General features: G+C 44.7%; 1 protein-coding gene across 6 annotated transcripts in view; it reads right to left on the reverse strand.

Moving 5' to 3' along the window:
• The window catches only part of SPTBN1 (spectrin beta, non-erythrocytic 1), a 193,584-nt gene that overhangs the window by 96,551 nt on the left and 70,353 nt on the right, over positions 1 to 26,680 (reverse strand). Inside the window, exon 1 of one of the 6 annotated variants that reach the window (XM_032877775.1) lies at positions 10,728 to 11,156. The exons of 4 other annotated variants lie outside the window; for them this stretch is intronic. In XM_032877775.1, the coding sequence (XP_032733666.1) occupies positions 10,728 to 10,836 (109 nt within the window). In that variant the 5' untranslated portion in view covers positions 10,837 to 11,156. Of the gene's footprint in view, positions 1 to 10,727; positions 11,157 to 26,680 lie in introns of those variants that run through there. One more of the 6 variants, XM_032877776.1, reaches the window with a different exon arrangement.

A 26,680-nucleotide genomic window follows, 5' to 3' on the forward strand; every position in this document is an offset into this window, starting at 1 on the left:
ACAGTTCAAACAGACCCCCACAGACTTTCAAAGACTTCATATACATTAAAATAGACCTTCAAAGTTTCTCTTTAAAAAAAAAAAAAAAAAAAGCCTAAATCAAAAAACCAAGGCCACATTCCAAGAGATAACCCCTATCTGTACATCTTGGGAGTCACCAAAATAAGGTCTTTGGTTTGTAGAAGGATTTCAGGCAAAACATACACACACTCCAACTAGCTTGTACTCACATGACCGCTCTCACTCGAAAATTCCAACACAATTACACTTCGTGGGGGGGGGGGGTCAAATTCACCCAAATAATGACACAACCTATGTAATTTCCTTACCACCAGAGAAGAACAGAGCCCACAGACTTTTTATGTTTTGCTCACATTCTTCACGAATAAAGCGTGCCTCAGTGATCCTCAACTTAACTCTCCACTTGCATCATTTCAGCATTAAAAGAGACTTTAAGACCAGATCTTTCACAAGGCCTTTGTGAAGCCAAATATAGGCTCGCCTGTGTCTCCCTGCTACCATGATTACTGGGTTTGCTACTTAAAGGCCCTATGCCTCTTGAAAACAAGGTTGGGGGAGAGAGAGAAAGGCTAAGAAAGGCCTTTCAAAAGCACACACAGTAGAGGCATTCACCAGTCTATGGAGGGTGGTTCATATTAGTTTGGCTACAGTAGTTCCTTCTGACAAAGTGCTGGGTGCCCTGGCTTCAGCAGTGGCTGCTCTAGATGCTTCTTATGAACTTAGAGCCAGCACCATTGTGACCTTCAACCTACATCAAAAGTTATCAGACTCAAACGACTGCTGTCAGCCTTGTATACTTTCTAAAGGGGAACATAAAAGGAGCCGTTTCAGTTGGGTGCGTTTTTCAGGCAAACCAAACACTCCTCTAACGTGCTGAAGGAAACCACACCCAGAACAGGTTTCAGGGGTGGGGGTGGGGTAAGATACCCAGCTCAAGTTCAAAAGATTGTCCCCTGTTGGGGCCATTTAACCAGGACCTGTAATAATGTCTGCCACTGACTCCTGAGAGCCCGTCATGTACCAGCTAGTGTCACAGTCTCTGTGGAGAACCTCACTTATTCTTTTTTATTCTTTTTTAAAGTTATTTATTTATTTATTTGACGAGAGAGAGAGAGAGAGAGAGAGAGAGATATCGTAGTAGACAGAGCAACAGGCAGAGAAAGGAGGGGAAGCAGGCTCCCCGCTGAGCAGAGAGCCCTACGTGGGGCTTGATCCCAGGACCCTGAGATCATGATCCGAGCCAAAGGCAGAGGCCCAACCCACTGAGCCACCCAGGCGCCCCTCTTTTTCATTAATTTTATTTTTTAAAGTAGGCTCCATACCCAGTGTGGTGCCCAGCATGGGGCTTGAACTCATGACCCTGAGATCAAGAGTCAGATGGTCAGATGCTTAACCAACTGAGTCACCCAGGTGCCCTGAACCTCACATTATTCTTATGACAATCGTACTTCATAAAAGTTGTATTACCCCTCAGCACAGAGATGAGTGAACAGGCTCAGATTAGTAAAAAGACTGCCCTGATCTGGCAGAGGGACAGAGAATCTCCAGGAGACTCCAAGCTTCTGAGCACAGAGCCCTGAGCTCAATCCCGGGACCCCACGACCATGAGCTATGCTAAAACCAAGAGTTGGACACTTAACTAACTGCCACCCAGGTGCCCCTTGTGATTGCAGGATCTTAAACAAGTCTTTCCTTTGAAGGTGTCAAAATTTGGCTATGAAATAATTATTATATAAAAAGAATTATGGAGTAATATAAAGAACAGCCAGAAATTTAACTTTGCCATTAATAATGACCACCAATCCTGCTGTAGTTAAGAGCATCATCTGAGTGGCCTCTAGATACCTACTGATTTCATTACTTGTGCCCTCCCATCAGGAAGGTTCTGGAGTGGTGCTAGTTGACAAAAGTAACTTATCTCCCCCATCTCATTTCTTTTGCCTGTAAGGGGCAAAAACTGCCCAACAAGTTTCAGCAGGTGCCTTTTCTCCCCTATCTAATCAATACCCACTAATTTTAAAGCTTCACCGGCAGACTCATAGGAAATGAGCACTTATCAAGTAACAGGTATTTAGTGTATTTTAAATCCACTTTAACAGCCATACCTGAAGGCACTGCTAGGTGAGTTTGAAAGTGGTTTAAAGTCTAACACCCAGGGCAAGAAGAGTAACATCAATTTAATAAAGGAAGATTTTACTAAGATGGAGCAAGAGGTTAGGGGGTTGTTTCTGCTTAAAAGAAAAAAAAGTTTAGAAGTATATAAAGGCTTGAAGTCATAAAGTAGGTACGGCCTTAGCAAGACTCTACTTCCCAGAACACCATGCTAAAATTTGGTAATTTTATAATTCTCCATTAATACCAAAAGGGTAAATGATAAGAAATTGTGTTTTTTTAACTGCACCAATTTCAAAAACTGCAGGATTAGCAAGGAAGAAAATCCCAGCCAAATTCTACAAAAGACTTACAAAGCTAGGAATTAACCAACCATGCTTTTAAAGCCCTGTAATCTCCTACAGTAATACTAAACTTTCTTTAATTAACTACTACACATTTAGATACAAGATTATTTTTATAGTTACTTTAAAATGCTCTAGTTTACCCAGGAGAAAAAGACCCCATGAAAATCTTACCTTTAACACAGACTTCCTAAAAAACACATAAAACTTTAGGCCTCAGGAAGGTCATAACCTTTCTGGGACTATTTCCCTCTCTGCTCATAGGGGTAAGGAGGCAAGTGAAGATTATTTCCAAGGCAGCACTTCTAATACTTGGAACCTGCAAACAAACCACCTGGGGAATCTTGTTACAATGAAGTTCTGACTCCGTAGATATGGGTGGGTTTAAGTAACCAGGCTGTTAAGTACCTTGAAGTTCAAATTTCAAGGAGTCTATGCTGTTTCTAAGTTTCTCACCCCACAAATGCAACAGCCTCCCAACCGGTCTCCAGCCTCTCTCTTGACCACTACCCTCTAAAGCAACACCAGATTAAGCAGTCAAACCCACTTTTCTTCCAAGGGAGGAAAAAAATTCAGAACAAGTCACTCTCCTATCTAAAATCCTTCAGTGGCTTTTCACGGGGAGACTTCCCTCTGAACTCCTTAACCTGATTTACAGGACAACACATCCTCTGGCTTTTCAATTATCCTTCTAGAACCCTTCTGACCTGCTCTTCCTGGCTTTGCTCTTAATACACTCTGACCACCTTGAACCCACTCTCGCTTCCCTACACTGGGTCCCTAACATCGTGGAACAAGTTTTTTTGTCCACTTGCTCCTATTCCGCTCTAAGCTCAACCAGCATTTCCAGCATTGACAAAATACACCTTCTCACATATTTCCTAACTGGTGCAGTTCCCACTGAAAAGCAGGCAATTAACATTTTTTGTTAATAAACAAATAGAACAAAAAGCAAACCGTCTATCTTCAAAAATCAGTTTTATTACTTTATTTCTTAGACTCTTCTTGCTCTGAAGTTGCCCAGATTAGTGACCGACGACGGAGGTTTTCAATGGCAAATCCTTTGCGCCCATGAACTGGTTTAAAACTGCCAGAGTTTTAAGGAAGCCAATCTGGCAAAGATGATTGAAGTCAGAAAAATGCTTACAATGCCCTTATCATTTATCTCATCTGTCATTAGTTTTTTTGTAGCTGATGGCCTAAGAATTGACAGAAACTTGTCAGGCAAGAGGGAGAAAAGACACCAAGATCTAAAACGGCTGAGATCTACCTGGCTGACTGTGGTAACATGCACAAGTGAGACTCCCAACTCTGAACAGATGGATGCCTGTAAGGCTATGGTGAACTGAAAACATAAAGCTTGGTCACTATTCATTCCAGAACAGTTCCAGAAGAGCGGAAAACAAACTCTGAAGTCCATATTTAAACTGCTGGGCCATGCTGGACTTCCTACAGTTCATCCATATATAATAGTTTTCTTTAAAAGAAAATACAATGACGGAAACAATGACCATACTTGACATTTTAAATAGTACATGGATTTTTTTCAAGGAAGCATCATACAGATTATGGCATCTGCTGTTCAATGCAACCCGGGAAGGTAAACCTGCCAGGTATTCAGATAAGGGAAGTGGCCCAGACCTTCAGATATCCCGAAGAGGGCTGTGGCCAGGTGCCACCTGCCTCCCTCCCAGATACCAAGTGGTGGGGATTTCTGTTTTTCAAGTGAAACACAACAGATTCTTTATTAAGAACCTGAACAAAACAAAATAAAAAAATTGTCCGTACTTACTGAATTGTCTGCACAATGTTCAAATACCATTATCTTTTTCTCTATTTTTTTTTAAACTTAGATCTTTCTGGAATGCTCTTCCCACTAATTTGGTGGGGAACTGGGACAGATAATTAGCACCTCTGGCAGATGAGATGACTGAGGCCTGCAGATGTTAAATGGCTTCTCTAATTTCAAGGCAGAAGCCATTCCTGACTCATTAAATGTCTTTTCCACTATTAAACAATTTTATTCTAAACATACTTCTTCACAACTCTTCATTCTTCAATAAATTAAGAGTATCTGATCCCATTTAGGAGGATTCACGCAGTTGGTTCCTCTCCGTCTCTCTCCCTCCCCATCACCAAATCGCAAAGATTGTAGGAACGGTCCAATAAGGGAGCATTTCTCAAACTTGAGTGTGCACCAGAACCACCTGGCAGGCTATAAAAACACCAACTGCCAGGCCCCACCCCACAGTTTCAGAAGTCAGGCCTGAGAATTTATATTCCTAGCACGTTCCCAGATCACATCGATGCTTCTGGTCCGGGGACTTACCTTTGAGAACCACTGCAATAAAGCAGTCCATTGTAACAGTTTCATTTATTTACTCTTTAACAGACTTGGTAACTGCTATGTGTCAGACTGGTTATGCCAGACTTTTGTCTTTATGCCCCTAAACTTTGTGAAATGTAGAAAAAAAAACAAAAAAGGTAATTCAATGGTAACCAAAAGCAATACGTAAAAATCACAAAGTGAGCAAATGGTTCCACTTTAAATCTTACAGGAAGGGAATCCAAGCAGAGATTCTGACCTCTCCTCCCTCTGGGAATACTTAGAATTAAGTGGCATCTGAACTGGAACTCAAAAGTAATAATCCCAACTGAAGAAATAATTCCCGGTGCAAGACACCTAGAGAGCAGGGTCTCAAGAGCAGGGAAATGCAGGGGAGATTTAGGGAATCCTGAGTACTGTTAAGGAAGGAGTAGCAAGAGCTGGAAACAGGAAGGTCAGCCAGAGCCAAATCACAAAACTTTCTGCAGAGAGCTCTAATCAGGGCCCAGCCCGAGAGTTGCGGGGGAGGGGTGGTTCAGGAAACCAAAGAAAGAGGCTAAAACAGAGGGAGATGCAATGGAGCAGACCCCTTTCCAGGCCCTAGGCATGTGAAGAGGTGACCAGAATAGAGTCATCAGAAAGCTTCCTTAGCAGTCAAGTCATTCAGTCCCATTTCACCACCCTAAGAATAATGGTCTCTTTCCCTCAAAGGGCGTTAATCCGTCACCACCTCTTCCTCCTAGCTGGCCTCCAACACTCCTTTTAACACACATCCCGGTCAAACACTAAAGGAATCGGTATTCCCTTGTCTGTCAGAGTTCCTGGCCCACCAAAAACTGGGAGCACCACATGTCCAGAAATCTGAGCAGTCCTGAGCTCATTAATTTTCCATGCCACTAGAATACGTTCATGGTATCTAGGGAGCGGGTGCGTGGCTCAAACCTAACTGACACTGTGGTCCTAGAAGAGATCAAATTTGGAGTCAGAAAACCTGGGTTCTGGAGATGTAGCCTTGTGCCAATTGATTTTAACCCAATGATCCACTTATTTACCCATAAACAGTAAGAGTACCTGCCCCAGAGAGTTATTACTAACACTAAATAAATGCACACTTATTTAGAACTTACCATGTAGTAGATTCCATGCTGGGTACTCTGAATAGTCTCATTTAGTTAATTTAATTATGCGAGATGATACATATTAAAGTTAAGTGCTGTACATATTAATAGTAATTATTATTATTACCACATCATTCGGAAAGAATTCTAATTCACAAACCTGCTAAGAACTTTACAAATTGTGAGCTAAAACTCTGGTAAACTGGTAAAAAGATACATATATGTATGTTTTTTTAAAGATTTTTATTTATTCTCGAGAGAGAGAGAGAGAGAGAGAGAGAGAGCAAGAGAGAGCACATGAGTGGAGAGGAGAGGGAGAAGCAGGCTCCCCAGTGAGCAGGGAGCCCGATGTGGGGCTCAATCCCAGCCACACTGGGATCACGACCGGAGCTGAAGGCAGATGCCCAACCAAGTGAGATACCCAGGTGCCCCCAAAAGATATATTTTTTAAAAACTGGTGACTTGTGCCACAAAGTTTTCTGGGCTTAGACTAGCTATAGTACTGGCAGGTATCCAGACCAAAAAGCCAATCTTTTATGTTTTCACGAAATCCAGAAATGCTCTTTTAATTCTTGGCCCCCACCCGCAAAAAAGTCACCATCTGTCAAATCTTTTCACTGTCACAATGGGAATATTTGAAGGCTGACACTTTACATCTAAGACCTTTACATTTTCTTCATGACAAGAAGGAGGTGTAGGCCCAGGAATACATTTTCTATAAGGCTTTCTATAAGGTTTAAGACATACGCAAGACAAACATCTAGGTACCCTAACAAACTGGCAAGTTCTAAAAAATTTGAGAATAAATTTTCTTCACAATTTATGGGCACAAGACCAGCAATATTTTTTTCCCTAAAAGAAGAAACTAGGACCCCTCCCCACCCTGCAAAAAGAAGAAGAAGAAAAAGAAAAAAAAAGAAAGAAACACAACAAGGCAAATCTGGTATCATCTAATAAACCGCTCTGTAGTCTCCCTCTATGTCCAGCCAAAGACAGACTACTCCCTAAATTCTTTCTAGACAGTGGGACAAGTTCATTGAGCTGGAACAGCTAAGAAAAAGCACCTTCTCCAGAAATATCAGGTGCTAGATGCTAGGGTTAGGCTGCAAAGAAAGCAGAAGTTCATTTTGATGCTTTTCAACTAGATCCTGTCTTCATTACAACTCCACTGCCAGGGCCAAGAGAATCCCGGCTCTCTGGGAAACAAGTAGGCAGGAGAGAGGAATCAGGTTAGGGTGCCCATTTCACAATGTAACCTCATTACTATTATTATGATCACTGTCATTATTGCGGAGATAAAATAGTATCTAAAAGTCTAGAAGAAGGTTAGAAAACAACAATGTGCAGCCTGAGCACAATAAAGCTTGTCACCCTGGTCAAGCTATTTGTCTTCTCTCTTTAAAATCTCTCAGGTGTGTTCCAAAGACAAGATAACATATATAAAGCTCCTGCTACCATGACTGATACCTGGTAAACACTCAATGAGATCTTTTTCTCACCAACCCCAACAGAGGAGACAAGAAGCTTTATGGAATTACTGGAATGTGAGCATTCTTACAAATTTATAGGAATGATGTCCATAAGTAAATGGATGGGTCAGGCATTTGAGGCAGAAGGCAGAAGATGAAGCCAAAACCCAGCGCTTGGTTTTAAGAAGCACTGTAAGCCTGCCTACCTGGAAGACTAGATTGGAATATAAGAGTTGGAACAGGAAGTACTCAGGGTAGGGCCATTTTGGGGACAGTGCAATGCCAAGTTAAGGAGTCTGGAATTTATTTTACATCTTAGGCAGAAGCAACGGCTTCTGAGTACAAGAGTAGCAATATTCTCCTATAAGGAATTAAGCTAGCTCATTTGAAACTGGAAAAAAGGTATTATGAACCTGTTACTACAAACACATTTTTCTAAGCATGTAGAGTTTTTTGTTTACGCATTTCTCTCTTATTTAAAAAAAAAAAAACTAATACAACTTTAAAGATACATGCACAAGCTCTGAGGAAGGCAACTTAATTTTGTAACTCAATTTTGCTGAAGAACAATTTGAAAGAGAGAGAGAAAGCATGCACTTTGGGTGTGTCTGTTAGGTGTGCTGGGTGCTGGTGGTTAACGGTTGAAGCCATCAGAGGCTGAAGGTCCTGTCTCTTATCTTATGCCAAGAGAACTCGTGTGACAGATATCACTCCACATCTCAGTCCCCCAAATCAGTAAAAAAAGGTGATACTTATTTGCTTCCTTTCTAAGTAGACCAAATACATTTTAATATCATACATTCCTTGGCCCAAACATCCTACCTCATCCTCTGGTCCCGCCTGAAATTTTTAGGATCCACTGTGAAAATATTTGAAATCAGCAAATATGCAGAAATATCTCCCACAAGTCACAGTACTCTCAGGCTCTCGAGCATATTTGCTAAATTAATAAATTCATTTAACGGGCATTTTAAAAAAATTCAAAGGACAAGTTTATTAATATTGTGTTAGAAGTGCTCAGAAGGATGATACTCAAAAGAGAAAAAAAGGGGGGGTAGGAAAGGGCAGCTTTGGAGGTATGTATAAAATTAAATCAGATGATATAATCTATACATCATCAAAAATGTGGTGATTGGAAGAATGATAAATACAAACTGGGGGTAGGTATGGGAAAAGATTTTAGCAAAAATTCTCCCTGAAGTTGCTTAAAATGCCATCAGTTCCATTTATCATTACTAAGGAGGATGCCTGTTTTTAATTCTCTTGGGATACACTATACTTGAAAGTTAACTCACCCTTTCTTAGTTCCTCAACATGGGTGGTTTTCTGTTATAGAAATACCAACACCAAACTTGTGTAACTCCTAAACCACAATATGCAGAAATAAGAAAGTTAACTGGAGGGAACTACATTAGGGAGCAAAAGTCATTAAAGAAAAAAAAAACCCTACCACACAAAATGTGAAGCCCACAACTTCTGAAGGGATTTCCTTGAGAAACAGTAACCAGGTTAAAAAAAAAAAAAAAAAATCAAGGGAGCATAGTAATTTGTTTTTTAATTTTCCTCTCTCCAGAGAGAACAGTTTAGGACATTTCCTGTGCGTACACTCCACCCCTCTCAGTGAGCAGTTTTACAACCATCCTCAAAGCTTTCAGATAACAGCCTTTTGTTAAGGGTGGGCCTGTGAGTACACTGCTCCCCACACCTTCTTACATCTTCTTGGTTTTGCATTTTTTCTGAGACTGTAAGTGTGGGCGGACTGGACGTTGGTAATTGGTTTTCGGATCAAGGATCCACCACTCGGTGCATTCTCCTCGACAGTATGACACAACCAAGCGGGGAGACTTAGTCATGCTTACTAGAGGTGCATTCTGAATTCTCAAAACCTAAAACTACGGGGCTTCCAGTACAGACCCAGAAGATAACAGACACAACAGACACAACACCATTCCTCTCTTTACCATCAGCAAACTAACCCTACCTCCCTGCCCCCCACCCCAAGTTTTCCCAAAACACAAATCCCACCTTCAAAGAGCTCAAGGAGAATGAGGCAAAGACACATAACCATTCCCTGGAGAGAATGGAGCTGCTGCTTACACCTAACCGCCCGAGGAATGCAGCACAGACTAGCAAATGTTTAAAATCACGTCCTGTTCTGCCTCTTGTTTTCCAGAAAACTGTCATTACTGTCAACTATTTCACAAGACAAATAAACCTGTGAATGAAATATATCTTTCCTCCCCTTCCCAATGAAAACATTCTAGGACTGAGCTGCTTCCTTCCTTCCTCCTTCTCACAGGAACCCCATTTGTGGCACTGAGAAGAGTTAAAATAAGAAACACACAGTGTGTGAAGGCCACTTTTTCACAGCATTAGTTAGAGCCATTCCTGGCCTACTACTGATCCAGGGGTTTCCAAACGGAAGGAGTTCTGTTTTCAGTTATGAGCCCTTTTTCATTATGAGCTCTGAGAAAATGCCAGCTAGGCCTGCTGGTAGGGCAGGGACAGCCAAGGGCTGCAGGGGCCACCCCAGCGGCAGGCGGCAAGCCCATCATCCCCCATGCTGCTGCACACAGGACCCTGCTCTCCATAAAAATATGTGCAGTAAAATACTGGATTCATTCAATTATTTGAGACTAATATAGACGCCAAGAAACCTATAATTGATCCAACTAATCCAACCCATAGCATTGGAATGACAATAACTGGCTTTCATTATAAATTATATAGCCCACTAAATTGATGGGAAGGCTCTCCCCAACACAATACATCAAAAGAGTTAAAATTAGGCTTCGGAATCAAAACTGTAATTTACCCAAGGCTTAGGAACAAAAAGACCACTCCCTCCTCCCCTTTGCTATTGTTCTACAGGACTGGGTGTCGAGCAGTGCACTTTACACCTTTAGGATTCCCAGAGGTAAGAGGCTGGGGGGCTGGGAGACAGAGGCGACCCGGAATCAAATGCTTGCATACTAATAGGTCTATTAGCATTGATCCACTGAGCGGCAAAGATAGCTAAGAGGCCAGAAAATGTGAGCTCAGTGGGTAGCAGATACCTGACAACCGCGAGTCGAAAGGACAGGAGAGAGGGAGGGGGGGGGGAGAGAGAGAGAGAGAGAGAAAGGGCCTCCAAATGGTGGCTTTTCTAGAGTAGAATGAGAAACTGTCTCCTTTAAGGAGTGAATGGGGTGCTCGCAGCCAACCAGAGGCTTTGGGGTTGGGCCGGGCGGCAGCCCGTCTTCATTAGGGTCACGTTCCATATGGCACAAATAAAATCTCAGAACCCCCGTAGGCACAGCCCCAAGGCAGGCCTGGCCTTTGGGAGGCGGGGGCTTACCTTGTAGTTGCTTGAATCTCCCTTCCAGCTGGTTGTAGTTGTAAGGCACCTGCCCCGTGTAAGCTGGCGACAGCGGCCCCGAGATGCTAGATGTCCTCTGCAATTCCATTATGCCCGGCGTAACGCCCCGGCGGGCTGCACGCTGGAAATCCCGCTCCGGCCCCCTCCTACCCCCATCCAACACACAGCAGCTTCCGCACGGCTTGGCTCCCGGCCCCGCGAAAAGGGCTGGACCTTAGGCAAGCTCCATTCTGGTCTGAAAGTCCCGCAGGCAGATCTGATAGGAAGTTGGCTGCAGGAGAGTCCACCTTAGCCCGGCCGGGAGTTACCACTCGGGGATCTAATTCCTTAGTGCTTTCCTTCCTTTTGTAGCTCTCGACTAGAAGCTTGAAATAAATTACCGAGGAGGAGCGGGAGGACGGAGGGACGGAGGAAGGGAGGGAGGGAGGGAGGGAGGGAGGTGCAAATCCTACTTTAAAAAAATTTTAAAATATGGCCAATCCTAAGCGTGCCCCGGTCGCCGAGCCCAGGAGCTCGCGGGAGCAGCACACACACCTCCTCCTGGCTGCCCGCGGCGGCCGCCGGTTTGTAATTTAATCAGGAGCCACTCTCCGTGCGCTGGGCGGTGATGTCACCTGATTAGCATAACAGCATTGTAGAGGAAACGCAGGCTGTACCACGAGGAGGGGCATGGGGGAGGCCGGCCGGCCCGCGGCCCCCCACCCACAGGCGGCCCCGGCGCGGCTCGCGCCGCCTCCTCCGCGCCGGAGCCGCCGACCCCCGGGCAGGGCCCAGGACGCGCCCGCCGCAGTGGTACCTTCCCAAACAAAGCTGCTGGAATTACAATCTTTTGTTGAGAGCCTCATGTAACGGAAAAGTCTCCGATTACTATCACATGAAAAGGAGGCGGCCCGGGAGGGTGCGGAGCCCCGCAGGTCCCCCGCCGGGCGGCTCATCCACTGCTCTGCGTCTGCGGAGATAAGACGGCCACCGGGGCTGCGCACCTGGGTGCGCGCGGCGTCCCCACTGCGCGGGCGCCAACCACTCGGCGCCGGCCGGGCCGGCCACCGTGTCAAAGTGAGACACGGCCACTCTGGGCACTCCACGGCGAGGGGAGGTGTAAGTTCCGCGCACAGAAAAATCTCAACAGACTTCTGCGGCCCTCACAAGATGTTTGGCGGAAGGTTTGTAACACTGACCCTGTAAGACAACTCAATGCTAGATTTACGGGAGCACTGATTTGCAAAGCATTGTGGGAGAAAGGTACACAGGTAAACACCTCCAAGATCCGTGACCTGGGGAGTTTACCAACGTACGGGGAGATAACAGAAATTACCCTCAAATCCTACTTTGATTTGTAAAATGAGTCTCCTGAACTTTTGGGTTCTTCAAGATATTAAAACACTCCTCCTTAATTTCTCCCACCAATCTCAACCAAAAAAAAAAATATTTTTTTTAATCTACAAAGAAAAGAACAGTGATCAAAATGTATTTTGGGGAAGTGACTGACCCTCGTTTTTTCTTCCCACCTTCCCCAACTAACTGCAGGCAGACAACAAATCACAAATTTGGCTTTTCCACATGGAGCCCTGCAGCAGTACTCACTGAATAAAGTAATTTTTTTCCTAAGGGATTCCAATCTGCACTAAAGAGGTGGGCCTCCACTCCAGGATTACTTTAGTCCCCAGGGCACTTGTAATTCAAGCAACTGCAGCCTGCCCCCAGCTAGAGTTAAAACAAACCTGAAGTCTACTTAGCTGTTCAACTGAGCAACTCCCATTCTGAGCATCTACAGCATAGGCTTTTAAATACAACCAGTGTCAACCTTTAGCTTTCGAAAGCTAGGGCCAGGATTTGAAGGCATTTTCTCATCATCCAGAACGTAGAGTAATTTCTAAAGCCCTTTTAACCACCCACAGCTGCAATTCACAATGCTGACAGGAATGTGGCAAAATGGGGGGTTACTGGAAGAAGCAAAGGACTAGGATTCTGAAGACCTGAGTTTCTAGTCCTGGCCAAGGCTCTTAATCGCCTATGACCTTGGAAGAAACCCTGGATTCTTTCTAAACCTCTCTTGTCAGACAGGGATAATTAATGCCTACCTCTGCAAGGTCATGAGGGAATGATGTGAAAATGCCCTGACAACAATCATTCCATTCAAAACTAGGAGTGAATTTTTCAAAATACCCCTTGCATATTTCCCCCCATGTACCACATCAAAACTACAAAAAGTAGAATGGAGAATTTTCTCAATTAAGATCTTAACAGGACAGGACCTTCTTCACTGTTAAAATACAGTATATATTAATATTAAATAAACTTCACTATTTAAATACGAAGTTTTAAGTCTCTAAGTGTCCAGCTGTGGGCCAAGACAATGAGACTGCATAGTGCTTGCCAATTTACAATGCTTTATTTTTAATCTTTAAGCCACTTAGTGTATAGAGTATGAGTCACCATTCTTGGAGTCTCCCTTTCAGCTCCTTCTGGTATGGGGAAGTAGGTGAAATAAGCTAATTAGCCAAGTTACTGCTAGGTGATGGGGTTAGAGACTGACTGGGACTAATATAGCCAAACTCAGTACTAAAGAGCACACTCAGAAGAAGCCAGGCAGAGTGAACACATGCCAAGTACTGGAAAGAAAGGTTTTGAGGCTGGGGAAGGGTTTACTAACCCTGCAGGGGCATGGGTAAGAAGTGGGAATCTATTTGCTATGATGGGCAGGGGAAGAGGAGGACACAAACCTGATGACTCATCTGACCACCTCCAACTCAGCAGTGGGGAGGAGGTAAAGGAAGGCCAGAGGCACTCATTCTTTATTCCATTTGGTATTTACTAGACGCCAACTGTGTGCAAGGTGCATTGCCCAGTGGAGGCTTCAGAGATGACTGGGTGAGTTCCAGGCCAACAGAGATGGGACAAATACGCAGTCTAACACCAGAGAAACAGGGGCTAAAGGAGGGGGCTACAAGAGTTCAGAGGATAAGAGAGAAACAACTGCCCAGGAAGACAGGCAGAAACACCTCCATGAGGGCCTGGCATTATGACCAAACCTTGAAACACATGTAGATTAGCAATAGGCTGGGAGAGAGGGAAGCCTCCTCTCCTAGTGAGGGGTGGTTGGGAAATAAAGGCACCAAATAGACTGTCCCAGGAATAGCACCAGCAAGTGCTACCCTTTGACTGGAGCATGAGGGACGGTCAGGCAGGAGGGAGACCCAGAGGGAACTAAGCCTGGGCTGGAAACTATTGGAGACTTTTCAGCTGCAGGAGGATGCAATCTAGGTTGGGCTCTAGGGAAAAGTAATCTGCAGTGGTCAGAACGGGTAGAAAGGAGAGAAGCCGAAAACAGCAAGGTCACTCAGGTGGTTACTGGAGTTCTCCAGGTCAAAGGACTAGTCAGTGTGAGGCAATAGGAACAAAAAGGAACAGACTGATGCAAGAGTTAATCCATAGGACTCTGGTAACCAACAGTACGTGGGTGGGAGGTTCAAAGGCTAGGGTGATGGAAGACTCTGGGGTTTTTAGAGCTGGCTGCGGGCTGGAGGGAAGGATTGAACATTTCTTGCTGTATCTGAGTTACCTGCAGCACCAAGGGGCGACAGGTCCAGAAGCAGTCAAGGACTGGGCACAGTGCCCTGGGGAAGGCCAGGGTCTGTGAGGAAGAAGAAAATACAGTAGATACCAAAGAGCTACGGAATGACAATCCATGAGAAGAAAGAGATACTCAAGGAGGAAATGGGTTAGGATGGCATCATGTGTTAGAAAAAGAAGAAGGAACCAGAAGTCAGGGAATATGTGATCCAGTAGGTGAATGAGGAGTCAGTGGGTAGTAAAAGCCAAAGTGAGGCTATAGGAATGAAAGAATGAGGAGCAAAGGGGAAGAAGAGCAAGAAGGTAGAGGTGGTGAGTAGTGAACAGAGCAGGGGGAGGGGCTCTGGGCCCGGTCCAGCTGAGCATATCCTCTGTGCAAAGGTTTCAGCCCTGAGTTGCCACAGGTAGGAAAAGGCCAATGGGAAAATGGCTCTAAGATATGGGTAGGGCAGCCAGCCCTAGCCAAGAGAAGATACCCCTACCTTCAGAAGCAGGAGGGAAAGGACAGGGACATTGTAAGGAAGAAAAGAAATTTAAAGGAATTACCCAACTCTGACTTAAAGCAAGAAGCCAGGGGTCCTACCCACAGTTTATCTGTAGTACTCTAAGAAGAATCCTGGAGACACCTATGGCAGAAACACAGACAATGTGAAAGGGAACCTGAAGGGGAGCAAGACAGTTTTCAGAATGCTCAGTAGTCAACCAAGGTTTTACAGAAACAGACTGTGTGATTTCAGCCTATTCCCTCGATGTTTTCTAACCTAAAAAACTAGTGTCCCTCACCCAGGCCAGGGATATCAACACATGTGGCCAGCTCTGGGAAGCGGCTGTGCCTGCCTTCAAGCCGCACCAAGATTCCAAGGCATAATGACAAGTGGCCACAACTGACGGGCACCGTCAGCAATGGGATCGAAGCACCTGGAGCCCAGGCAACATGTATCCATCATCCTCGTGGTGCCAGATGGTAAAAGGTTACTTGCAGACAGCACAAATTAGGAGTGCTGTGGTCTGCTGAAAGGCCCCAGTCCAGAGTACTCAGGTTCACCCCTCTCCTGAGTGCCACAGAGAAGCGAGGTCATTGCATATGTGTCTAACCTTCACCGGGCCTCACCTGGAGATCAAACAGGTTGGAGTTTATGGTCATAAAAAATTCCTTCTGGCTCTAAATGTATTTATCAGTGATAATCTCCCTTCTCTCCAAGACAATTGTTGTAGCCCCAATTATCATCAATCTCCAAATAAACAATAGGCCGTAATAACAGTATCACATTAGTCCAGCACTTTGGAATTTCCAAAATGCTTTCACATACATTTTCTCAAGTGACTAAATGTACGAGGTTGGTATTAGGTCCATTTTGCAGACAAGGCAACTGAGATTCAGAGGTACCATGTCTTGCTGTGGGCTCTACAGCTGATGAATGGCAGAGCCACACCTGGACCCCAGACTGACCAAGTTTAGCCCTGTTTATCCCATGTACTTAGAGCATATTATCAGCTACTAATGTTTGCAAGATTTTCAGAAAAAAACATAAAAAATTTGGTAAGTGGTATCAGGATACCTAAAACCCAAGTAAACCTCCACAGGAACTTATGCGACACTTAGTTGGGTCAGGAACAGGCACATTTTCTGCTCTTCACATGGAAGTTGCTACTTTAAGGGTTCTCTTGTGAATGGGTTTTGTTTGGTCTTGTTTGGTTGGGTTTTGTTCCTTTTCTCATACTTGGATCTATACACAAAGATTCATTATATGATTTAGCATGTACCATGTGAATGGAAACACTAAGCTGAGATTAAGACTATGTTTGTCCCAAGAGGCTTTATGAAGTCTGAGAGGTTAAAAAAAAAAAAAAGGAAAAAGAAAAAAGGCAAACGACTTCTCTGCATCACAGCAAGCTTGAAAGGGTAAACTATGGAGTGTTCATTTCCTGAACATCTAAACATCAGCAAGACTGCAATGCCTGGGAGGGGATGGCCAACATGCGAAGATGTGATGGGATGTGTACACATTCAAGGACTTGAAAAACCAACCCAAGAGCTGGGAAAGAAGTGGTGGGAACAGGGAAGGATAGAACACAACAAAGTTTCACATACAAAGTGTTTTGCCAAACTCTCTGCCCTTTCCGGATCTGCCTTTCCTTCATCTGGACAACAGCTGGACGACCACAGCCATTTTCTCCTGAGCGTTTCTTTATAGGAAACCAAAATAATGTTATTAAAATAATCCTCTTCCACTGGTGTGGCCAGATAGAGAAGCAGGCTCCAAATCATGCCAGTGCATTTATGCTCCCTGGAGCTGAAGCTTATGTGATCTGTCTCATCTCTCTGGCCCACCCACCCACCCACCCCCTTCTCCAACTAGCCTCCTGCCCATTAGTTGCAGTCTTGAATCCTTACCTTGCCCATTCTTTTTCTGCCTCCCCTCTACTGTACAATGCCCCGAGAGCCTCCCACCCCCTAACTACCTAGTTACCACTGTCCTTTCTCCCACAGCCTGCCTCAGTACGTATATTCTCAAAAACCCATCCTTGATTATGCAAAGGGAACTGCCCTACATACTACAAAGCTCAACCAACTAATCAAGCATACCACCATGAAATCCAGTCAAAAACAGAAAACAGAACTACCTAGAACCTTCTTCCCCTGCCCTCCCAAAAAGGTACAATTTTCAACAAGTCCCACCGTCAGAACACATCTCTGACACTAGTGTTTCTGTTCACTGCTAGCTGCCTGCCACCCTTCCAGAACGTCTCCTTTCTCCCCAGTGGCCCCGCGCACACAGGGCCCACAGCCTGGGCAGCCAGAAGCAGTCAGCAACATGTCCTCATGACCACGCGGCTCCTGACGATCGAGACTAGACCACTGCTCTGCTTCCTCCCAGAGCATCACCCGCGGAGCACTGGCGTCAGAGTTTAGAGGAGTAAAGTTGCCTAAAAACTGACGTGGAATCTGGGAATCTGGCTCTGCTACTTTCTAACTCTGTGAATCCCTGAGCCTGAAATGTTGGCACAACAATGGGACCAACTTCATAGGGTTGTTGTGTAACTGAGATAAACGTTTAGACAGTCACACTGTGCAGCTAGGATTACTTGTCTTTAAACTCCTCACAGAGGAAATTTCAAAAACTAGTTCTCCCCCCACCTTAGGCCACCAAGGAGGCTACTGGCTGGAGGATGTTGTGGGTTTCCTGTGGAATCACTGACCCAGGCCAGGGACTGGAACGGGTACCCCTCTTGATCTCTAAACAAGGGCAGTTCTAATGGCAAGACCAGTCCACTACCTGGGAGGTGTTTGCAAACCCCATTTCCTTCTCTGTCACTCACCCCATTTTGGGAAACACATATTCAAAATCATATTTTATAATAAAAATAAAGCAGTTACACTTCAGAGATAACAAGAACATAATATTCACTATGAAATGAGTTACCAAGGGCCTAAATTTTTAGAAAGGCCAGTGTTTATTTGAGGTGGGCTATCAGATTTGATAGTTCAGGACTTAGAACGCCTAAACAAAAAAATTAAAGGAAAGACTAAAGGTATTTTTCATCTACAGCAATTGCTATCTTTGTTCTTTAGAGAATACAGATTTTTTTTTCCTCTCTATCTTCTATATATACCCATACACACGCATACCTTCTACAAAATTCTCTGGTTACATCGCTGCATCTGAAATACCAGGGCAATTTAATTCCCATTTATATGTTTTTTCTGTTTCTTGTTCAGCTGGTCACAGCAGAATTGAATACAAAGTACCTGACATCTCTGCTAAGAAGGAGAAAAATGGCAAATTATACTCAGTAACAAGTACCCAAGGTCCTGGGGAAGGAATGTAGTTTATTGAATCTTCTACCCTGCCAAACCTTATCCTTGCATTCTTATCGCATCTGTTATCTGCACATGCAAAGCTTCCCTGTATGGGCAAAAGAATGCCCCAGTCCAGAGGCCCCACCTTTGGCAAACAGGTGTTGCTATGCCTGTGTATATAACACCAGCCAGAGCCAAGACTGGGCTTCTCTGCTACAGGCACAGTGGTTCAAAGGAAAAGAACATCCAAGGAATGCAGCTGGGGCCAGGCCTGCTCTTGCCCAGAATGTTTGGTTCTGCTTTCCACCTCCCAACATGGAAGGAGAAGGCTGACACACACAGTTGTTCACAGCCAGTGGGCCAGAGTTTTACAAGGAAGCAGATGGGGCAGTGAGAAGATGCTGTTTCCTGGTGGCACAGCTCATGGGAAAAAACTGGTAGAGAGGAGATGCAAATCTATTCTTTGTGAAAATAGGCCTCTGGACCCTGCCCTCAGGTCTTCTTCATACCCATGTTACCTTTTCCAGAAGCTTACCACAGACTGGCTATAATGAGAAAGGGTGAGAAGAGCAGATTAAACAGGCCCCCAGAGGGGGAAGAAAGAAGAGGGAAGGGAGGGAGGCAAACCTCATCATCAAGGCACAGGCCCCATACCTCCTGGTCCACAGAGAGTCAAAGTCAACCCACCTACATGTGCTTGGGCCCTTCTGGGAACAAAGGCCACACTGGAGGGACCCACAAAGTTATAAGAAGTGATTTCTTCTGTGCAGGCACTTTCAACATAGCTGAGAAAATAGGTCAGACAAATGGGCAGACTGACGGGGACACGGACGGACGGACGGACACACACACACACACACACACACACACACGGTAGCATGTAACAAATGAAGATTAGGGACAGTTACAGAAAGTACCATTCCAAATGGATCAACAACAGCACCTCTCTACTTGGCTGAGATAAAAACAGAGCAGAGTGGAGTTTCTCCCACACAAACTCTCTCTGGGGCTCTACTGTCTTATCTGCGATTTTAATGTGGCTCCTAGCCAAATCCCTGCCAACAAGTGCCACAGCAACAGGAGAGTGTAGGTCATTATATTTGTTAATTAGGGGTGGGGGGTGTTGTTTCTTCCTCTTTGAAACACAGGTCTTGACTACCCAGCTGTAGGACTATGGAACATGGTGTGCAGCCCTGGCATGTTCAAATGTGAAATATTTTAAGGGTGCAGTCATTTCTTCCTCCTCAGCACCTGAGTTTCTGCCAATCTCTCGATGAGATAACACAGCCTCCTTCCCACAAGACTTCGTTAGGCAGCCACTTGCTGGGCACAGGCCCTGAATAATTCATGCTCAGCCCGGTCACTCAGGAGCACCAAGGCCCGCCAGCTGCCATTAGCTGGAAGGCCGGCTCCAGACTTACTGTAGAAGAATTACCAACTATCAGCTACCTCTGAGACCTTCTGTAGAGAAAAACCCACTACTCTTCCCACTTTTCTTCTCCCCATTTTTAACTAGGTATGTTCCCACCAGATCCAAGTGTAACTTTTACTCTAAGGAAGACAGATGCTAGTACCAATGGCTTAAAGAGAAAGGGACGCCCTCCAACAAAAGCACAGTCGGGATGTCACTTCCCCACTAGGGACACTGAGATGACGTGGGGAAAAGACCAGACACTATGCCTGACACGAAAGATGCTCAATAGATGCCCAGTCCTCGTCCCTTCCTCCTCCTCGGCCCTCTGCTCTGGCCAAGCCTGATCCACATCCCGCCACCGGTTTTGGCCTTTCCCCCCGTCCACGCCTCTGCTCTGAGTGCTCCCCTCTCCTCCGTCGAAAGTCCATCCATCCTTTAAGCCAAGCCCCAAACATCCCTCCTCCAGAAAGATTTCCCAGATTATCCCAGCTGACATCTCTGCTTCTCAGAAACCCTACACCTTTACCGTCAGCACCCCCTTGCCTGGCACCTACTGTGCCCGGCCCTGGAGTATTGCTTTTCTTGTGCACCAGTCTTATCAGCCTAATTAAAATAATGGAAGGGGCACCAGTTACGGACTCGAGAGAAGTGAAAAATGGGACTCCAGTCTCAGCTTTTGTCTGACCGGCCTTAAAACCCTGAGCCGGTCCCCTGGCTTCTGGGATTTTCTCCCTAAACACCATGGGATTTAAAATCCAAGAAAAGCCTCTGGATAGATGGCTGTTAGAAATACATCACAACCTGTTTTCAGGCAGATGCAAGTCTTGGGTAACCTTCACTCTACATCCCCAAGGCCGGTACCCGCTGCAAAGCAGCTGTTCAAAAACAACTCAGCAGTTTCAGAAGCCTGAGCAGAGCAAAGGCTCCATGGGGGAGCTGGCACCAATCAGAGGACTGCAGAACCTACTCCACACCACATGACAACCCTTGGTCTACACGTTAATCCCTCACAAAAAGAAGATGCAAGTTCCAACTCACACAGGTGTCAAGAAGGTCCCTTCCAAAATTTCCCCACCTAAGCCAACCATTTCATTTACAGATAAGGACAACGAGGCACACAGAGGCATGCCCAGAGATACAGAGTAAGTAACTGCAGGCCCGAAATTAGAAAGCAGGCCTTCTGGATTCCTGCTGCCTTTTATTTCTAGGGCAAACCAGGAGCTGAGGACAGAGGGAGTGGCAGCATTTCTGTTAGAAAGGTGAGCCCAGGGCTCAAAAATCAGGAAAAGCTCATCTTTGTCCCCTCTCACCTTCCAGCTTCCAACACCAAGGTGAAGCCAACAGGCTCCTAATAGGTGGCAGATGGTGTTTATTTTCCACATTCTCTGATGTCCAGCATGTCCCAGGACAGACAGAATGAAAACCCAGAGCCTGGCACTAACAGCTACCATCCTGCCTCACAGACCAACATAGTATCAAACACACTGCCAGCCCCAGGAAACTTTCAGTTCCCTGCACTGGACTTTTCATTATAATTCTTTGGATGTTCTGAGGGAAGAGTTACTTAGAAGGCATTTTTTAAAAACATCTAACAGATGGATTCGTTGATTTTAACTAGAATTTTAATGACAGGTAAGGAGTCAAGAGAGCTAAGAGAGAGACAAAGTTCTTTTCTGAAACCTGACATGTTCATCTCCAAGCACCTCTCCACTCACCTTTTATTACCATTTCTACCATCCTCTTAATTACCATCTAACCAGGAAAAAACACAAATTGTGGCCACGATGGTGCCTTTCTCCACTACACCTTATTTTATAACATAATAAAAGCTTCAGTAAAGAATGTAGAGAAATCGGAATGCTTGTGCACTGCTGGTAGGAACATAAAACAGAGCAGCTGCTGTGGAAAATGGCACGGAGGATCCTCAGAATATTAAAAATAGAATTACATATGCTGCAGCAATCCCACTTCTAGATATATATCCCCCCTGCCTGCCCATGTTCACTGCAGCATTTTTCACAAGAGCTGAGCAGTGGAAACAACCCAAATGTTCACTGATGAATGCACAATGTGGCATAAACGACACAAAAGAATATTATTCAGCCTTAAAAAAGAAGGCCATCCTGTCCCATGCCACAACATGCATGAATCTGAAGGACGTCATGCTAAGTCATTATGAGGATCATGAAGAAAGCCAGTCAGAGAAAGACAAGTACTATATGATTCCACTTAATGCGGTATCGAAAGTAGCGAAACTCCTGAAAACAGGAGAACGGAGGCTGCCAGGAACTGAGGAGAGGGTGACGTGGTTTGGGGAGGGGGGGGGAGTTAAGATGGTAAATTTTATGTGTTTTTTACAATTAAAAATAACTTTAAAAAAAAATACTTTACTAAAGAGTCGGGGAATGTAGAACCAGGCATGGGGACAAGCAGCAGGTGTAGAGCTATGTGGTCTTTGTCTGGGACTCTGAAGCTCAAATATTCTCAGATGCTATCAACCAGCACAGTGATCCCTCCAAGCCCACTCTTCAACCCTTTAGGGAAAAAAGAAAAAATAACTTTACGGGAATCTGGTCAACTCTCATTTTTATATGTATTTTTTAAAAGTCTGAATGAACTAGTTATTGATTCCAAGCTGCATCTGAGCCACACATCTGTGCAAAGCACTGTGGTAACCTCCATATACCAGTTACCACTGGGTGAGGCCTTAGCATCTCCACAAGTCCAACTTCCATGACATTGTTCAAAAACGTCGTTCTTCCAGTCAGCATCTCTGAGACTGACCCCCCAAAACACAGAAACAATCAACTGGCAGCTTAGGAACAGTGAGTAGCAACACATCATAGTTAAGCAGGAGTGTGTACACTGGCACACTTTGGATGTGTGCGTGTGCGTGTGCACACGGGCCCACATGTGCTCAGGACCACCTTGGTGGATATTAAATAGATAAGTTTTCCTTACTGCTAAGGTTTTATGATACTCTAGTGTCAACTACCCTGCAATACTTGTATCTGCCCACCCAGCTAGAGAATACTGATGGCCTGTCAAGTGTGGGCACATACATAGTTCTCTGTCAAGAGTAACCTTAGTGTAGGGACACCTGGCTGGCTGTCAGTGGAGCATGGGACTCTTGATCTCAGGGTTCTGAGTTTGAGCCCCATATTGTGGGTGGAGATTACTTAATAAATAAAAGTTAAAAAAAATAATTTTAGTGTAGTAAGGGTTCATGAACAAAGAGACCAAGATTCTTACTGCTCAAAATGTCCTTCTATCCTGCCTATTAGGTGATGGAAGGACAAATGGCAAAAATTATTACACAGGAAAGGGGTCTGTAATTTGAAGCAATTCTAATCAAAGATCTGGTCCACCCTGTAAGAATCTGCATTTCTGACTCATCAAACATAAAAAGGTACCAGGAAATTAACAAGCGCCTAGGACTTCAGTCTGAGTCACATAGCATTTCTTACTTTCCTCGAGAAGGACAAAGGTATACCCATGCACAGTTTACTTCTCACTGTATACACAGAAACCACCAGGAAAAGAGGCCAAAACTCACCGTGGTAACAAGAGGATGTTGGCCAGCTAACTGCCCAGGAGGTCACACAGAGTCTTAGAAGTTTAAGGGACGTTGGGATCTAACCAGCCCACCCTCTCATTCTGCAAATGAGGGAAGTGAGGTTAGGAGTTATTTCTCTCCTGTCTCCACTAGCAAGGCCCAGCGGCACCCAAATGTCCTAGCAGCAGTAACAGTACCCGCAATGGCCTGCTATTTGAGGCCACTTCTGTAAATAGCATAAAAAAGCTCTGGGACCCAGGGTCACCTGGCTGACTCAGTTGGGAGAGCACATAATTCTTGATCTTAGGGTAGTGAGTTCAAGTCCCACACTGGGTACAGCGTTTACTTTAAATGAATGAATGAATGAACAAACATTTTTTTTGAAACTCTGTGACCTAAAAAAAGTTTTCCCAGGATGCCTGGGTGACTCAGTTGGGTAAGCATCTGAATTCGGCTCAGGTCATGATCCCGGGTTCCTGGGATCAGGTCATGATCCCAAGTTCCTGGGATTAGCAGGCTCCCCTGCTAAGCAGGGAGCCTGCTGCTCCCCCGCTTGCGCTCACTTACTCTCTCACAAGTAAATAAATAAAATCTTTTAAAAAATGTTTATCCCTAGATAGTAGGCATGTTACATTAAGTGCCCAGCTAATATCTATCACTTGGTAGGGTCACTGGGTACCTTCACTTATTTAATTTTAATTCTTCCCAAAAATGAAAAAAAAAAAAAATCCACTTGTTTTTTTCAGGTTGTAACAACCCACCAACAGTCATTTCTAGGATTAAGTGTGTATTTCCATATTATATAAGAAAGACAATTCACTCTGTTTCTTCTTAATACACTAACACAGATATAAATGTTTGGCCTTATTTTTTCTATAGATAGTTCACTTAGGCCTCCCTTTTTAAAGTGGTCACATTTCGCTTGTGCTTGACCCAAACAAAAACAAAAACAAAAACAACAACAACAAAAAAAAACACAACTCTTTAAAATACCAGATTCCTAACTCCGCTTTCCAGTTAAGTATAGGTAATGTGTGTCCTGCTGGGAAAAGTTTTTAAAACAAGTTCAATCACCACTGATGTCAGAAATGAGTATTCATTACTTAAAACCAAAACACAAACTGTGCTCTAATTTCTGTTCCTCCAACAATTCTCATCTTCTGACTTTACTCAAGGGATCTCAGTCTTACTCAGGATTCTCTGATATGGAATAACTGTAGGGAGAGGTACAAGATTGTCCCCCCATGAAAAAAAGGGTATTCAGAGACCTACAAATACTTACTCAAAGGAGAAGAATTTCAAGTAGAGTTAGAAAAGGCAGGCCAAAGACAGGCCTCAGAGGCTTTCAATTACTGCCCTGGACCTCAGAAGCCTCTGACTTTTATTAGCACTAAAGAAGGCAGGCTGGGGCAAATAACAACCCAGTTCGGAAAACCTCAGATTGCAGTCTGTATAATGGGGGCTAATGCCCCCTACTAAAGACTGTTGTTAACATTGTAGTAATATTTTTATAATCTTCTCCAAGATGAAAGTGGTACACAAATCTTACGTATTATAAATAATCCCACTGAAAATCTAGTAATATTTCTTCTTTATTATCCCCTGATACCAAACTACAGCTGTCTCAACAAGGAGGAACATGCAGGAAAGTTAAATAACCCCCAGGAAGGACCAGCCCTCTTCCAGTCCCAGCCAGCCTGTTCAACTGGGATTTTCTGTGCTAAGCATGTCTCTCTTCCTCCAAGAAACATAGGTCTCTCACTCCTATCTCTCTCTCTCTTTCCCTCTCTCTCTCCCTCCCTCCTTCCCTCCCTCCCTCCCATCTTGGCCATTTGCAGGGGGATGTTGAGGTGGGGAGTAATTTCTTAACCTCCATTCTAAGAAAAGTTTTTAAATATTTTCATTGCACTTTCCCCTGAATCATTCTCTTGGTAAATGTTTAGAGTTGTGATCATCTTAATGAGGACAGAGTATAAACGAAAAACGTAAAACAGGTCGATGTAAGAGAAGATGCAAATGCACAGAAGATAACAGGTTTTGTTTAATTTTTTTTATTAAAAAAATGGACATCTTTTTCAGGGCTTTTCCTGCCCCCCAGAAGGCCTGAGGGTCACACATGCCCTCCAAACACCACAGCGACCAGCCACAGGTCACCATTGTCTGTAGGCCAATAGAACATGTGCCCTTTGAATGGTCCTGCTTCCCCACCTTGACTTCCCCTCTTTCACCTTTACATTACATTAATGTAATCTTTCTCAATATGGAAGGCCTCCTTTCAGGAGGAGAGAAGAGCCCTCTCTTCAGAGGTTTCTTTTTTTTTTTTTTTAGGGAGAGCAAGCCGATGGGGGAGGGGCAGAGGGAGAGAAAGAATCCCAAGCAGTCTCCACGCTCCGCTCGGCAGTGTGGAGCCAATTGCCTGGTCTGATCTCCCAACCCTGATCATAACCTGAGCTGAAATCAAGAGTGGGATGCTTACCCGACTGAGCCACCCAGGTGCCCCCAGGTTTATTCTCATGTGAAATGTTGTAATTAACACTTCACATACATGCCTACCGCGTGCAGATGCAGAGCCTGGTGCCCTCCACATTATTTTAAGATCTCTCAACAATCCCACAAGGTGGACTTTTTGACTTGCATCCTATAGAACTTGCTCACCATTTTATAGCTGGCAAGTGGTAGAACAGGGATTTAATCTTGGACCCCAGGCCTCTAAAGCCATTCTTCCTTTCTCAGCAGCAGTCCAGAGGTAGACAGTCCTGGATGGCTGAATGCAGACCCCTGAAACACTGGGTGTCAGGCCCTAGAGGGACCTCCAAACACATATCCAGAGAGGCAGCCTGAGCGAGCCGTGGAGCCCATATAGTTTCCAAATGCTGGAAAGAATGCAGACTAATCTGAAGTAAGGAAAACATGATAAAATTCGGAAAATTGGAGGCCATATGATAGAGGAGGAAAAACAAAAAAACCAGCAGCCTGCTTTGCAGATTCATGACCAACATACCCAACACAACCCTCATCTACCCCAAGCATCTGGCAACCAAAAGAAAAACTTGGCATGAGGCTTTTATATATATAACCAAAACCAAACTCACGTTCTTCCCTCCCATTCCCGGGCTGCACAGCCCACTGCACAGTCCTCAGGATTCTACCTCAACAGTTAATGTCCTTGCTCTCTCAAGCCCTTTGCCACTGCCCCAGTTTCAGGGCTTCCTCCTCGTCTTCTCAGGACAAACATGACCTTCTCCTAAGATGGCTCCCTCCAGCCACCTCCCAAGCCATCCCTCATGGGGTCCCCAGAGGACTCCTCAGGATACAGAAGTCCAGTGCTGTCAGCTGTTCTCAGGTTAAGTCACCAGGGGCTCCAGGACCCCTGGGGGTAGAAATCTAGGGGAGACCCCTTGGTTTCATTCAGGCTGGCTCCAAATTTGCCATTTAACATCATGAGGTAAGAAATTAAATTCCATTTCAAAATACAAATTCTCCTGAACTACATGTTGGAAACCACTGGCCAAAAGGATAAAAGCTGAACTCCTCGGCATGGCCTTCAAGGCTCTCCTTGTCTTTGAGTTGAGTTTTACTCAAGCTCC

Source organism: Lontra canadensis, unplaced genomic scaffold, assembly GCF_010015895.1.
Source record: "Lontra canadensis isolate GAN:19392208 unplaced genomic scaffold, GSC_riverotter_1.0 scaffold61, whole genome shotgun sequence".
Lineage (NCBI taxonomy): Eukaryota > Metazoa > Chordata > Mammalia > Carnivora > Mustelidae > Lontra > Lontra canadensis.